Below are 15,602 nucleotides of genomic sequence, written 5' to 3'. Positions count from 1 at the left end.
CGGCCAACCATGCTGGTTTGTTTATGTTTGAAATCGTAGTCTAGCGCGGTCGGTTTTGGTGCGCGCATAAATTTCGGTTCGCGTAATTCTTTCTGAAAATCGTTGAATAAAGGTGTTACAAGTTGCAAATTACCGCTGCAAACATGGCTAAACCTAAAAAGGATAAGCAACCATCCAATGGTGTGTCGAAAAAGCACGCGACGGCCACGGACGGAGGCTCTTCGAAAATCTGGACCGACGAGCGATTTGCCCACTTGGTAAACGATCCACGCTTCAAAGGCATTCCCAAGACGGAGAAAAAGGTCAAAATCGACAAGCGGTTCCAGTCGATGTTCAAGGATGAGAAGTTCAACGTGAAGCATACCATCGACAAGTACGGTCGAAAGGTGAAGCAGGCTGAAAGCGATGAGCTGCGGAAGTACTATGAAATGGGGTCCGAATCGGAGTCAGAGCCGGAGCCGGAGATTGAGAAAGAGGAGGAGCCGAAGGCGGACGGTGACTCGGATTCGGATGGGCTGGAACTGGATGACGAAGAGAAGGCGATGGCCATGCCGGATAAGGTGAAATCTCGGTTGGAAGATCTGGAGATCGACTATGCCAGAGGTGAGGGAGCCATTGCATCGGACAGTTCTTCGGACGATGATTCCGATGAGGAGGGCGAAGATGAAGGTGAGGAAGTATTCATCGAGCATGTCTGGGGGGAACTGGATGCAGATGCGGAACGGACGGACGAATCAACGCGGAGACTAGCCCTGTGTAACATGGATTGGGATCGGGTTCGGGCGGTGGACATAATGGTTATGCTGAGCTCGTTCCTTCCGCGGGGGTCGACTATCCTGAGCATCACGGTAAGGAGGAAATGATTGTTTTCACGGTTCATTTGTCCATCTACTGGGGTCCAGATTCAAATTGTGAAGTTTAAACCCATTTTCCATTCCAGATCTATCCATCCGAGTTTGGCAAAGAACGAATGCAAGAGGAAGAAGCCCAAGGTCCAGAAGAACTAACGGCGCAGCGGTCGGATCAATCAGACGAGGAAGGTCTGGATGAGGAAGCAGCAAAGGAGAAGCAACTGGAACGTCTCCGCGAGTATCAGCTGAACCGTCTGAAGTACTACTACGCCGTGGTCGAGTGCGATAACGTCGAAACGGCCGACAAGCTGTACAAGGAATGCGATGGCGTTGAGTACGAGAGCACCGCCAACAAGCTAGATCTACGATTCATTCCGGACGACATGGAATTCGACGACGAACCGAAGGAGAAGTGCACCGAACTGCCCGAGGTGGGAAAGTACGAACCTCGAGTGTTCATCACGACGGCCCTGAATCAATCGAAGGTGGAGCTGACCTGGGACGAGAATGACGTCGAGCGAAAGGAGTTCAACGAGAAGATACGCGCTGGGAAGCTGGCGGATGTGAAGGATACCGAACTGAAGAAGTACGTCGCTTGCAGCAGCAGCGAAGATGAGTCGGTTGATGGGGGCGAGGAAGAGGAAGATGAAAGTGAATCTGAGGAAGAGGAGGAAGAAGAGCAGAGCACGAAAGGTGGTAAAAAGACCAAAAAGCAAGGTATGATTGCAAAGTACAAAGCACTGTTGGGAGAGATCAAAGATCAGGAAGACAAGGAAAAGGACGAGAAGGTTGAGATGGAGTTCAGTTGGAAGGTGAATGGAGAAGGAAACGAAGAGGAAGAGTCGGAATCGGAAACGGAGCAAAAGAAGCGAGACAACATCAATCCGTTTGAGAAGATACTGGAGAAAGCCAAGGAGAAGAAAAAGCGTCGAAAGGAGCTGAAGAAGAAGAAGAAACGAGGCGAAGTGAACAGCGACGGAGAAGAGGAGTCCGAAGATGATACACCGTACGGAGTGGATTTAAACGATCCATTCTTTGCCAGTGCTTTCGACGAGAAGGAATTTGATTTGAAGAAACCAAACAAAAAGGACAAGAAGAAACAGAACGCAGAACAAGAGGAGGAAGATGAAGCCGAAGCGGCTCGCAAACGCGCCGAGTTGGAACTGATGCTGGACGATGGAGACGATGACAAGAGTCACTTCAACCTGAAAGCGATCCAGGAGAACGAGGTCGATCTGAAGTCCGTGTCGAAATCGAAAAGGAAACGAATTCTGAAAAAGAGCAAGAAGCAAATCGAGGAACAACGTCAACAGAGTACGGGTGGTGACGATTTCGAGGTCAATGTGGATGACGCTCGGTTCAAGGCGGTTTACGAGAAGCCGGAATTCAACATAGACCCCACGAATCCGTCGTTCAAGAAGACGAAGGGAATGGAGAAGCTGATACAGGAGAAGTTGAAGAAGCGGCCACTGAAGGATAACGATCTACCGGGGGCGATGGATGATGGCGAGGATAACGTGGCAGCGAGTGAATCAAAGAAGGCAAAGAGAGATGTCAGCACTAGTCTTCTGGTGAAAAGTATCAAGCGAAAAATTGGAAAGTGATTGTAAGTATATTTTAGGGGTATAATAAATGCGACATGTTGGCATTTTGAAAAAAGAAGATGAACAATTTAACATCACATTTCCTGAGGCTTTGGCGTTTAGCAGCACATCGTCACCACTACTACTGCCGGACGTACGTTGACCACCAGCAATCATGTACTTGGTCTTTGTGGTGTTCATCGTAATCGTGAGTCCAATTCTGCGGCTCCGTGGTCGTGCGGCTAGTGTCTTCTTCTTCTTTGTGGCTCTACGTCCCCACTGGAACTTGGCCTGCCTTGCTTCAACTTAATGTTCTTTGAGCACTTTCACAATTATTAATTAAAGGGCTTCTTTGCCTGCCATTGCATGAATTTGTATATTGTGATGTAAGTACAATGATACACTATGCCCAGGGAGTCGAGAAAACTTTCCCGACTGGACCCGCCGTCTCCGGATTGGCGATCCATATAGCCTTAACCTCTAGGTTAACGGAAGAGACTGCGGCTAGTGTCACCAAGCTCTTAGTCGCATCGTGCTGAGAAGCGCGGGTTCGATTCCCGCCGCAGTAAGTTCGCAAGTGCTTCACTCTGCATCAGTCCGTCAAAAGTTACGAACGACGACGGAATATAATCCGCAACCCGTACCTACACTTAATTTTGATCCATCAAGCGGGGTACCGAGATGAACTAGCCTAGGGCTAGAAATCTCGTTAATACAGATAAAAAAAATCCATCAAGCGTCGCCCAAAATTGTCTATCAGCTTCGCCGGAAAACCATGTTTGATCATAATCTGCCATCTCAATTTTCTTCACTGAATCGTACGCTGCCTTGAAATCAATAAACAGATGGTTTTCATGACCTTTGTGTAGAGTTGGAGGTTCCACAGCCTGTCCATCGTCGTCGATTCGAATACTTGTAGAGAATAGATGAATAGTATAGAATAAACTCTATAATATTCATGGCATACTGCTTCACTTTTGCTCAGTCTTCCAACACTCCTTCTGAAGTCGTAGTGATTCGCGTGCAACTCCGGAAGTACTCCTACTTCGGTTTCTGCAATGGCTTCCTTAGTCCGTCAGCTATCGGCTCAGGCCAGGGCTTCTCTGATGTAGTGATGTCGAATGTCGGTGTATTTTGTGCGAGGATTGTACCCGCCATATTCTTCGCTATCGCGATGCAGCTTTGGTTGTCGCAGTTTATCTGGATTGCCTGCGTCGTTCCAAACAAACTTAAATACCGCGTCACCAGAATGCCTCTTGTACGGCGGCCGATACCGCCATGTACTCTGGAAAGTTCAACTGTTGGTTGATTTTTGCAGGACCACGCCACCGCTCCTCATGAAATAAGGAATTTCCGCTAATCTGGATCCGATCCCCAGTCAGCATCGCAATACCCAATAACCTCCAGATTGGCGTTTCGCTTGTAGTGGATCTTCTGCTTCGATGATCCTTGAAGGTATCGAAGAACGTGTTTCACGGCTATCTAGTGCTTCAGACCAGGGTCTTGGTTGAACCTGCTGAGGACGTTGACCGCAAACAAAACGTCCGGCCGGGTGCACTGGGCCAGATTCATGAGACACCCAACTGCCTCCTGATATGGAACGTTCTTCATTACGGCGACTTCTTCGTCGGTCTTTGGCGAAACTTCGGATGAAAGATTCTCGTTGGCATTCATCGGAATCTTGGCGGGCTTGTTCACTTATGTTGAACTGCTTCAATACAGTGTCGACGTACGCCTCTTGGTCCAGAGTACCAGTCGTTCGTCTTCTCGATCCGAATTCCAACGCAATGCTTCGTTGTTCCGAGATCCTTCATACGGAAGTGGTTGCTGAGATGCTTCTTCAGCTTGTTCTTCATGACTTCATCGTTGTCCATGATGATAAGATCGTCCACGTAGATAGCCACAATGACAATCTTTCCTCCTCGGTTCCTCACGTACACGCAGGGGTCGTATTCCGTGGCAGTCAGACCGATTTTTTTTCAGAGCAGCATCAAGCTTCTGATTCCAAGCTCCACTTGATTGCTTGAGTTCCTACAGAGTTTTAGTCCACGGCTAGATTGTGTTTGGCGGCTAGGACAAAGAGGTACCTCAGCGAACTGTATAGGACGACAGAGGCATAGGTCTCGGCATAGTCTACAAGGTATACAGCTTTGTCTTGTAGACCCACTTGCACTTTATGGACCTCCGTTCCTTCGGCAGCTCAGCGAAAGTCCAGGTATTGTTGTCTACCAATGCCTGGAATTTTTCCTGCATCGCACGCTTCCAGCACTCGCAGTCGTCTCGTCGGAAAGCTTCTTGGTGTGACAGAGGGTCCTCCCAGCTCGGTAGTCATCGCCACGCATCCACGGTTTGGCGCATCGTCATCGGTGAAGCCTTCGAAATCGCTCGTATCGTCCTCAAATATGGGTATCTGTGAAGTTTTCAAACCATGATACCAGCACTTTGAATGGAAAAATCTTTGAACTTGCCTGACAGTACGTGCTCTCGTCCACTGCGCCTCTATACCTTCGACCAAGAAAATTACCTCATGGCTCTTGATGGTTTTCTTCTTCTTCTTCTTCTGCCCAGACGGTACCCTTTTGTTTCCTTGTCAAAATGTTAAAATCGTTCGGTCAGCACGTTCCGCAATATCGTTTTGCTCAGGATGTGGTCGTTCGTGGTCTCGTGACGTATCTCTTTTGCACTGAGGTAAGATTGAAAGCCGTTGTTGGTATATTTCTTGCCATTATCGGTCAGGATCGATTTCAACTTTTTTCCGGTCTAGCGCTCCGCTATGGCGTCGAAGTTTCGCAAAACGTTCATAACTTTATCCTCCGAATTTTATTTCAGGGAATATACGAACATGCGTCGAGTTTGCTCGACGATGAATTACCCCCTAGAGAGGTCTCCTCCAAACAATCCCAAGCTTTCACGATAACGATCTAAACAGAAGGACACCAAGTCCAAGTGTTGCTAGCCAGGATAGGAGAGTAGGGACACCCTATACACACTATACACTGTAGGATTTCTCCATTTTCTCCATCAACTACACTTTTTCACCCTCAACAGTATATCCAAAAACTCCAACTCAGAAAACAGAAAACTCTAACTTTCAACGACACTATCATCGACTGCACTCTTCTACGTTAGTCTGCAAACTGCCTCCCTCTTCGCGCCCTTTCGCCTAGCTCGGTCTCCAATCTTTAAGTACTAGAATCGCGTACTAGAATCTACCACGGGAGAGCTCTCCACGTTTTACCTGTCCTTTTTACTTCCTTTATCTTCTCTCTCTCTCTGACACTCGTGATTGCTCTCAACTGACCGACCGAGCGCCGGCAATCAATTTCCTTCCTTATTTCTACACATACACACTAGTTCAAAATAGATCGATTCCAGGGTTAATTTCGATTTTAATAATTACCCATTTTGATACATCAAATTTATTAGTTCGCCAATTTTATATAAACTAAAGCTAAACATATAATCTATCTATATATATAAAAATGAATTTCTGTCTGTCTGTCTGTCTGTCTGTCTGTCTGTCTGTCTGTCTGTCTGACCGCTATGGATTCGAAAACTACTGGACCGATCGGTGTGAAATTTTGTATGTGGGTATTTTTGGGGCCGGGGAAGGTTCTTAGCTTGGTGCGGGACCTCTCCGGTCTCTGGAACGGGGGGCTCCCATACAGATGACTTCGCCGGGGACGTCCCTATGGAGCTGCATGTCAAAAAACACAGTAGGCAGGCAGAACGACGTTTGCCGGGACAGCTAGTAATATCTACATACACCTCCCGTAGTAGGGCCTCCATTGATAGATTCGTTAGGGCAATCACAATTGGCGCCAAATGTGTCTCCGAATTTGAATCGATTCGCGCCCTTCAATTGTCAGCCGGTTCTGGGTCCGACTTCACAACAACTGGCCGCAAGACAAGTCATTTCTAGAGAGCTTCCGGTATTCAGTGGTGACCCCATCGAATGGCCACTTTTCATTAGTAGCTACAATCATTCCACAGCGGCGTGTGGCTACACCGAGTCTGAAAATCTGCTACGGTTGCAAAGATCGTTGAAGGGAGTCGCCAAGGACGCTGTCAGCAGTTTTCTCCTGCATCCGTCTACAGTGCAGCAAGTTCTATCAACGCTTCAGACGCTGTACGGAAGACCGGAGCAGATTGTGCACAACCTTGTCGTCAAAGTTCGAGCTACACCCGCCCCCAAACCTGAGAGGCTGGAAACGTTGATGCAGTTTGGATTAACCGTGCAAAACTTGTGTGGTCACTTACAAGCGGTGGGGATGGACAATCAGCTTTCTAACCCAATCCTCCTACAAGAGCTAGTGGATAAGCTGCCGGCGAATATCAAGTTTAACTGGGCGCTTCATCAAGAGAATCTGTCGGTAGTTGATTTGAAAGCGTTCAGTGAATATATGAGGAAAGTTACAGCTGCTACAAGCGGTGTTACGAGCTTTTCCTTCGCAGCGAAACCAACGAAAGACGAGAGACATAGGGCTAAAGATAAGGCGTTCGTGAACGCTCACGCGGCCCACGAACAAAAGGATCCAGGTACAGCTGTCAACTCATACGGAGAGAGGCGAGGGCAGAATAAAAGCGGCAAATACCGATCAGGCGATGCAACAAATAGCTGTCCTGCGTGCGGCGCTCACGACCACACAGCAGCAAGCTGTGGGGCTTTCAAAAAGCTTTCGATAGACGGACGGTGGAACTTCGTCAAGGATAACAAACTGTGCCGTCGCTGTCTCGTATCCCACACGCGCTGGCCATGCGAAGGCGAGGTTTGTGGTATCAATAACTGCGAGAAACGTCATCATCGTTTACTGCACTCGGAGCCCAAGAAGCAGCCTGTTACCGATGCCACTGTTACCATCCACCGTCAGCCCGTATCGTCGACGCTGTTCAAGATTCTTCCGGTGACTTTGTACGGGAAAAATGGATCAGTGAACACGTTCGCTTTCCTAGACGACGGATCGTCTGTCACAATCATTGAACAGACCATAGTAGACAAACTAGGAGTAGACGGGCGACCGCATTCTTTGTGCATCCATTGGACCAGTGGCATAAATAAGAAAATTGCAACCAAGGAGCTAGAGGCGATAAGAATTTCGGAACCCGGAAGCAAAATGCGCTTCAACCTGTCCGAAGTGTATACCGTCGAAAACCTGGGACTACCGGAACAATCGTTGGACGCTGTAGAGTTGTCGAAGGAGTTTTCCCATTTGCGGCATCTACCAGTCAGGAGTTATCGAGGGGCCGTTCCTAGACTGCTGATTGGATTAAGCAACTCACACCTGCTGACGACAACCAAGCTTCGAGAAGGCCAAGAGCGGGAACCAATCGCTGCGAAGACTCGCATTGGTTGGGTTGTATGTGGCTGCTTAGGAGGAAGAGATACAAATTTCCAGCACAGGCAAATGCACATATGCGCCGAAAAGTCAGATCAAGAATTGCACGATTACGTGCGTGAGTTTTTCTCAGTGGAGAGTCTCGGAGTTGCCGTAGCTCCAAACTTGGAGGGAATTGAAGATCAGCGAGCGCGCAGGATTCTTGAGGAAACAACAGTTCGGTCAGTAAGCGGGAAGTTCGAGACCGGGCTGCTTTGGAAAAATGATGTCATAGAGTTCCCAGACAGTCGACCCATGTCGGAGCGTCGATTGAGATGCCTTGAAAAGCGATTGGAGAAGGACCCAAAGCTATATGACAGCGTACGGCAACAGATAGCGGACTACAAGTTGAAAGGCTACATCCACGTAGTGACAGAAGAAGAAATGACCGAGTTCGACCCACGGCGTACGTGGTACCTTCCGCTGGGAGTTGTGCTGAACCCAAACAAGCCAGGAAAAGTGAGAGTTATTTGGGATGCGGCTGCGAAAGTGGAAGGAGTGTCTTTGAATTCGGTGCTCCTCAAAGGGCCTGATCTGTTGACTCCGCAGCTGAACGTGACCTTCAAATTTCGAGAACGCGAAGTGGCGTTTTCCGGCGACATCCAAGAAATGTTCTTGCAAGTCGGAATCAGCGGAATCAGGAAGGAGGATCGAAGTGCGCTTCTGTTTGTCTTTCGTAATTCACCTAGTGAACCTTTCGTAACCATGGCGTCTGACGTTGCCATCTTCGGTGCAACATGTTCTCCTGCACAGTCACAGTACGTGAAGAATCGCAACGCAACTGAGAACGAACGAGACCATCCAAGGGCAGCGGAAGCTATCAAAAACAAGCATTATGTCGACGACTATTTGGATAGCGTTGACACCGAAGAAGAGGCCGTCGAACTAGCGTTAGAGGTAGCTGAAGTCCACCGGAAAGCAGGTTTCCATATTCGAAACTGGGTATCGAATCGACCCTCGGTTCTGGAAGCTATAGGGGAAGTGAATCCAACTACGGTCAAAAGCCTATCGATGAACAACCAGAGTGGCTTCGAGAGAGTACTTGGAATTACGTGGCTTCCTAACGAAGATTTATTTTGCTTTACAGTCAGCCTTCAAAACGGACTGGAAAGTAAGATCGCACCAACGAAACGGGCAATGCTGAGCTACGTGATGAAGATCTACGATCCGTTGGGGCTAGTCGGTTCACTAGTAGTTCAAGGAAAGATACTACTGCAAGACGTCTGGAGAGCGAAGGTGGGTTGGGACGAAAATATACCCGAGAACCTATTCGCACGTTGGAAGCTGTGGTTGCAGTCTTTAAAGGAGCTGGACAACGTCCGAATCCCTCGGAGCTACTTTCCGGGATACGATCCTGCTTGTTATGAAGCCCTTGAGCTGCACATATTCGTGGATGGAAGTGAGCAAGCGTATTCATCGGTAGCGTACTTCCGCGTGCAGGATCGAGGACAGACACGCTGTGCACTAGTTGCGTCCAAAACGAAGGTAGCTCCTCTACAGCTAACTTCCGTACCACGATTGGAGTTGCAGGCTGCAGTGATTGGCGCTCGTCTACGCAAGACTATTCAGGATGGTCATTCGGTACAGATAAAACGCACATTTTTCTGGACCGACTCAAGTACCGTTGTTTCGTGGGTGAAATCAGATACTCGACGATATCGGCAGTACGTGGCGTTCAGAGTCAATGAGATCCTGAGCCTATCGACGACGGAAGAGTGGCGTTGGTTAGGAACCAAAATCAACGTTGCGGATGAAGCCACCAAGTGGGGAAAGGGTCCGAACTGCAAGCCCGACAGCCGATGGATTCGTGGACCAGCGTTCCTGTACGATGACGAACAGGATTGGCCAAAAGACAAGTTTCAAGTGACAGCGAAGGATACCGAAGAAGAATTGCGACCGAAATACGTTTGCAGCCACTACTTATCATCTCCGATCATCGACGTGTCGCGATTTTCGAAATACAAGCGGTTATTACGATGCGTCGCGTATGTTCATCGATTCTGCGAGAAGCTTCTGCGAAGGATCAGAAAAGTGACGAGTGAAAAAAATGAGGACATCAGCACCGAAGATTTGCGTAACGCAGAGAGATATCTCTGGAAACTCGCACAATCAGATTGTTATCCTGATGAGGTAGCTACACTTAAACGCAACATGTTATTGTCACCAGAAAACAGACAACCGCTACCTAAAAGCAGTTCGTTAGCGAATTTGCCACCTCTACTGGACGAGTACGGATTGATGCGTGTAGATGGTAGAATTGCAGCCGTGGATTACGTGGAACACGATACCAAATTTCCGATAATTCTGCCCAAAGCGCATTCGATCACTAATCTCCTACTGGACTGGTATCACCGCAAGTTCCGGCATGGGAACAACGAAACGATAGTGAACGAAATTCGCCAGCGGTTTTGCGTCCCCAAGCTCAGAACACAGATTCGATCTATTAGTAAACGTTGCCAGTACTGCCGAGTGTACAAATCTACACCTGTAGACCCAAAGATGAGCCAATTACCGCGATGCCGTACAACACCATTTCTCCGGCCCTTCACCTTTGTAGGAATCGACTACTTTGGACCCTACCTTGTGAGAGTTGGACGCAGTGCAGTCAAGCGGTGGGTTGCGATTTTCACGTGTTTAACGGTGAGAGCAATACATATGGAAGTGGTATACAGCCTATCTACAGACTCGTGCAAGAAGGCAATCCGACGATTCATTGCTCGCAGAGGAGCGCCACAAGAAGTCTATACGGACAACGGCACAAACTTCATAGGCGCTAGCAGGGAGTTGGAGAACGAGTTGCGAGAAATCAACCACACTATCGGCAGCACCTTTACGGACGCTAACACTAAATGGCTCTTCAACCTTCCGGCAGCTCCACACATGGGCGGATGCTGGGAACGGATGGTTCGCTCGGTAAAGACTGCACTCGGAACGTTGCCTGTATCGCAGAAGATGGACGATGAGTCGTTCATGACATTGTTAGCAGAAGCGGAACATATGATTAATTCTCGTCCGCTAACATTCCTGCCACTAGACAGTGAGGAGCAGGAATCGTTAACTCCAAACCATTTTCTAATGCTTAGTTCTAGTGGAGTTAGACAGCAGGTCAAGGCACTAGTTGATGACCGAAAGGCTTTAAAGGATAGCTGGCAGATGCTACAAAACCGTTTGGATATGTTCTGGAAGCGTTGGATTATCGAGTACCTTCCAATAATATCTCGAAGAGCGAAATGGTTCTACGACGTTACACCAATCAAGGAAGGATCACTGGTTGATGGAAAGGTCCGCAACCTGTGGATCCGCGGCCGAGTAAGCCGAACGTACGAGGGAAAAGATGGTATTATACGGCAGGCAGACATAGAAACATCGACTGGGGTACTGAAGAGAAGACCGGTTTGCAAGTTGGCGATTCTGGATATCAGTGGACGGGAAGGAGAGAACGATCGTGTCGACTGTGACAAGGAGGACAGCGTCGGAAGTTGCGGAGTGGACAGCAAAAGGTGTGGTGTCGTCGACTCATTGTTCGGACGTCACGAGGGGGAGGATGTTGCGGCAAGAGAGTCCATCGATGCGCCCCCCGTAATTGTTGACAACTCGATTGTGAATGTGTGAACAATACGATATGTAGAAGACAGTCTCTGATGAAATTGCAAATCATTGTTTTCCTACGGATAGACGTGAATTTGGTAGAGTAAATAAAATATAAAGAATTCTTGAATTATTTTGCTAATTATATTCTAAATTACAGGCTAAAGCTTAAATCTACAATTAAAATTATTATTTGAACTCGTTGTTAACTATTAGGAGACCGATTGTAAGTAAATCATTATAAAAATCAATTGCACTATATCTAACCAATAAATATCCATTCAGCTTTGAGCTTATCACATCGGGAACAAAGGTGTATTCGCTACAAGGAACTCCGAAAAGTTCAACCCCGTAACAATTGGTCTATTGCGTTCTCACGCTTTACTGGCCTTCCTTGTGGATATTCCGTGTTTCTGACGATCTTAAACTCTATAATATTCATGGCATAAAACGACTTCACTTTTGCTCATTCTTCCAATTATTCTGTCTGTCGCTGTTCCATTCCCACTGTTCAACAATTCCTGGAAGTGCTCCTCCGCCTGGCAGCCACCATTGTTTTGTATGTCAGTAAGTTTCCATCACGGTCGTTGCACATGACGGGAAAAGCGCTGTTTTTCTCCGCACGCCATTGCCAGTTTCGTAGAACCTCCGCATATCATTCTGTTCCATACCCTCTCATTTTCCTCAAGGTTCTTTGTCTTTTTGCGATGGATTCGTTTTTCGACTACTCTTGCCTCCCTATATTGCTCCCTGCTGTGCCTTGTTCCGACAGCATGCGAATTTTAGCGGTATTCTTCTCGTCCGTTCCCATTTGGCACCCCTAGTCGAACCACCCATTTCTAGGTCATCGTTGAGCAGCGCCTATCACCTCCCGCACTGCCGTACTCATCGCTCCGTGGAAGCACTCCCACAGAGTGTTTAGACAGACTATTGCTCTCGTTGATCTCATTTGTCCGCTCATCAGCTATCGTACCGTCTGTTGAAAAACGCTGGATGTTGAAACGCATCGATCGCCGGTTGATAACCGAGCACGAATCTTACTAACTACAAGGTAGAGATCTGTGTTGATCTTGGGACCCCTAAAAGTTCTAACATCAATAACGTCCGAGAAGTGTCGGTCATCTACCAGCACATGATCGGTTTGGTTGCACAAGCTTTGCCGTTGGGGTGTGTCCAGGTGTCTTAAGCTGAATCACAGTTAGAAGGTCTTCAATTAGAGGATTCAGGGACAACTGGCATAAAATTGAAAAATTACTTGTGCTTCTTCTGATGCACTCCTCAACAGTTTCAGCTTTCGTGATGTTGTGAAGTAGCTCCGTTGGGTACCATGGGTTCAAGTTGTGTATCACCTTAAGGAGCTTGTTCTGTTCGACTTGAATGCGCCTAAAATGGGACTTTGCACAGTCCCCACATACTGGAGAACCGTAGAGCATAATCAAATGCAGTATGCACTTGAAAACTAACATTTTGTTTCTCACGTGCAACTTGGAGCGACGATATAGAAGCGAGTACATGGACCGATTTGCTCTATCCACTTTGCTGATAGCGTTATTTATTTGTTTCCCGAAAGTTAGCTTAGAAACACTTCCAGATAATTAGCATCGTTCACCCAAGTAGATGTAACTCCATTGGTTGATGCGGGCAGATTTCGTGCTGCTCTTTTCTTCGTGAAGAATATAGTTTGGGTCTTGGTGGGGTTGATTTTGATTCTCCACTTTCGCTGGAACTCCTCCAGACTGTTTTGAGCATGTTGAAGTTTTGTCACCACGATCGCAGGGTCCTTATCGGCTGCTAGGAAGGCCGTGTCATCCGCGAAGAAGGCATACACAACTCCGTCAACCTTAAGAATAACGGTTGTGAATATATTGTACAAGTTAGGGCTAAGAGTAAGAACCGAACCTTGAGGAAGTACAAAAGAGATTCCAGTTAGCACGGTTGTGACAACGGAAGGTATGATCTCTTGCTGTAACAGGGGCTGTGATGCTGATACCAAATGTAATAGGAAGATGGCCAGACGAGAGATCGGTGTGGACTTCCCGGACTGACATTTGAATCATGTTGTTTGGCTGAGTAAGGTCTAAGGTGGACGACTGAGATTGGTTGGTAATTGCTAACAGAACTTCAACAGGCCGTTCTTGACAATTGAGATACTGCTGCTGCGGTTATTGCACGCGGTTGGCGATTCTTACTTTCTTCCAGCTTCATCAGAAACTGCATACGGGTGGTACAATCTTTATAGTTGGCAGTGTCGTTTTGACTTTATATTCTCTTTCGATACCGATGATTGGACTTCATTAAGGATTTTGTTGTTTTTTTTAAGGATATCGGCGTATTTTCCAATCGTGTTTGGACTTATGTAACTCTACGTATTGTAGGATAGCTGATCAGCTTTAAGGGGTTTCAAAATAAGTGCAAACTTCCTGACGAATAGAGTTTTCATACGTTGACATGTCACCAACATTACAAATGTTGATACTTTTGGAAGAAAGAAACTGTAAGATATACTCACCTCTGGTGTTTATGTGTGTAATTCCCCATCCGGTGTGAAGTGCATTCGCGTCGCACCCAATGACGAAAGGGATGTTGTATTGGTAACTGCTCTCTAAAACAAAAGCTCTCATTTTTGAGTAACGCCCATGCCGCACAGGGACTGTGTTGGAAACACATTTTTTAAAATTGCTCATACGCTCACGTTTTTGCAAAATATCAATATTTTTCGGTATTTGAAGGTGGTTTATAAACCCATGAGGTTGCCATGTCGAAATTATTGCAAAATACATGCTCATGTGAGCGTACGAGCAATTTCAAAAAAATGTGTGTCTCCATCACAGTCATGTGCGGCATGGATGTTTACTAAAAATGTGCAGGCCGAACACATTTTTGAGCAAAGGCGTTTTTGCGTGTGTTGGCAACAAGCGCAGATATCTCTGGAGGAGGGATTACGTCTCCGTCGCCAGGAAAGTATACCGAAATCATCAAGATCTCCTCTAGCGGAAGGTACCTTTATCCTGACCACTACCTACATCGAAAGATAGAAGAGAGATGAAGTAGTATACATATTAGTATTGTTGGTGATACGTTCACGACGGCTGTTCACAATGTTTGAACGAATTCAGATGAGGAGATCACCCTTGTCGGCTAGCAGCGCTCATTAAACTCAAGTGTACTGTAAAATTTATACACTTACAGTGACCGGCACAAAAAAGATCCACCATATAGTGATCGCAGTTTCTAGTGAAAAATACATGCAAACATGATAAAATATATTTTTTAATGAACGCACTACATCCATATTACATTGTTTTAGTGATCTGTGTTGAAAAATATTTGTTTTTTGAAGAATAAAATGATTTCTGATATGATTCAGAAAATTGCTTAAAAATTGGGTATGACAGAAAAAAAGATCCACTTAGCAATTAATTCCGAAACCTCAAAATTTTGCCAAATTTTCACACGTTTTGCTTTTTGGTTTATGCTGTTGTGATGTTTTTGACTTGTGAAATTTATTTTGACATGAGTTTTATCTATTTTAGGGTGATATGGGGCGGGTTTATTTTTCATGGTCAATATAATAGGTAAAATTTCCCCTAAACAACAGAAACTATCCGTAAGTAAGAACGGATGCTATTAAACTACAATTCAACAATAGTTCAGCTTGCAGACATTCAGGAATGTTTTTTTTTTCTTTTTTGAACATTTTATATGAGTTTTGGTCGACTAATGCAAAGAAATGCATATGGTGTGAAGATTATTAATGATTATTTGATATTATTTGATAACTCAAAATACTCTCATGCTTGTGTATCGCAATGATCACTTCCATCTGCTTGTACTAAAGCTTGGTGGAGATATATTCTATCATATACACATTGATAATTACAAATTATCAATCAAAGTATTACAAGTAGTACACATGGTGCTCACTTATAATGGTAACTTTCAAAATAAAATCACACTGGTGTTAAATTATGCGCAAACATGAAATGAGTGATTGCAAAAGAGACTAACGTCAAATCATGTTGGTGTCTTCAGCACATATATTCCTTGCATTCCAACGAAAAATATTGCAGAAGACATCTAGATGATCTGACGCTTTATTTTTTGTATACTTTTGATTCTGAGAATGGGTACTTCAATACGACAGTGCAATTTGATGTTAAAAGATAACATTATGATTGAACACCCGTGTGTACCACTTACAATAC

General features: G+C 46.1%; 2 protein-coding genes across 2 annotated transcripts; both read left to right on the top strand.

Annotated features, from left to right (window-relative positions):
• Positions 1-12: 12 nt before the first annotated feature.
• LOC109426154 (ESF1 homolog) lies at positions 13-2,702 on the top strand. The gene is made up of 2 exons (XM_019701585.3): positions 13-848; positions 941-2,702. Exons 1-2 carry the CDS (start codon positions 144-146, stop codon positions 2,453-2,455), a joined length of 2,220 nt encoding a protein of 739 aa, XP_019557130.3. The 5' UTR covers positions 13-143; the 3' UTR covers positions 2,456-2,702.
• A 2,327-nt stretch (positions 2,703-5,029) lies between these two features.
• On the top strand, positions 5,030-10,850 carry LOC134290156 (uncharacterized). The gene is made up of 3 exons (XM_062857211.1): positions 5,030-5,122; positions 6,304-10,787; positions 10,844-10,850. The coding sequence occupies exons 1-3, from the start codon at positions 5,030-5,032 to the stop codon at positions 10,848-10,850; spliced, it is 4,584 nt and encodes a 1,527-aa protein (XP_062713195.1).
• Positions 10,851-15,602: the final 4,752 nt, after the last annotated feature.

This window comes from Aedes albopictus, chromosome 3 (assembly GCF_035046485.1).
Source record: "Aedes albopictus strain Foshan chromosome 3, AalbF5, whole genome shotgun sequence".
Classification (NCBI taxonomy): domain Eukaryota; kingdom Metazoa; phylum Arthropoda; class Insecta; order Diptera; family Culicidae; genus Aedes; species Aedes albopictus.
This window is presented reverse-complemented; position numbering and strand designations above follow the sequence as displayed.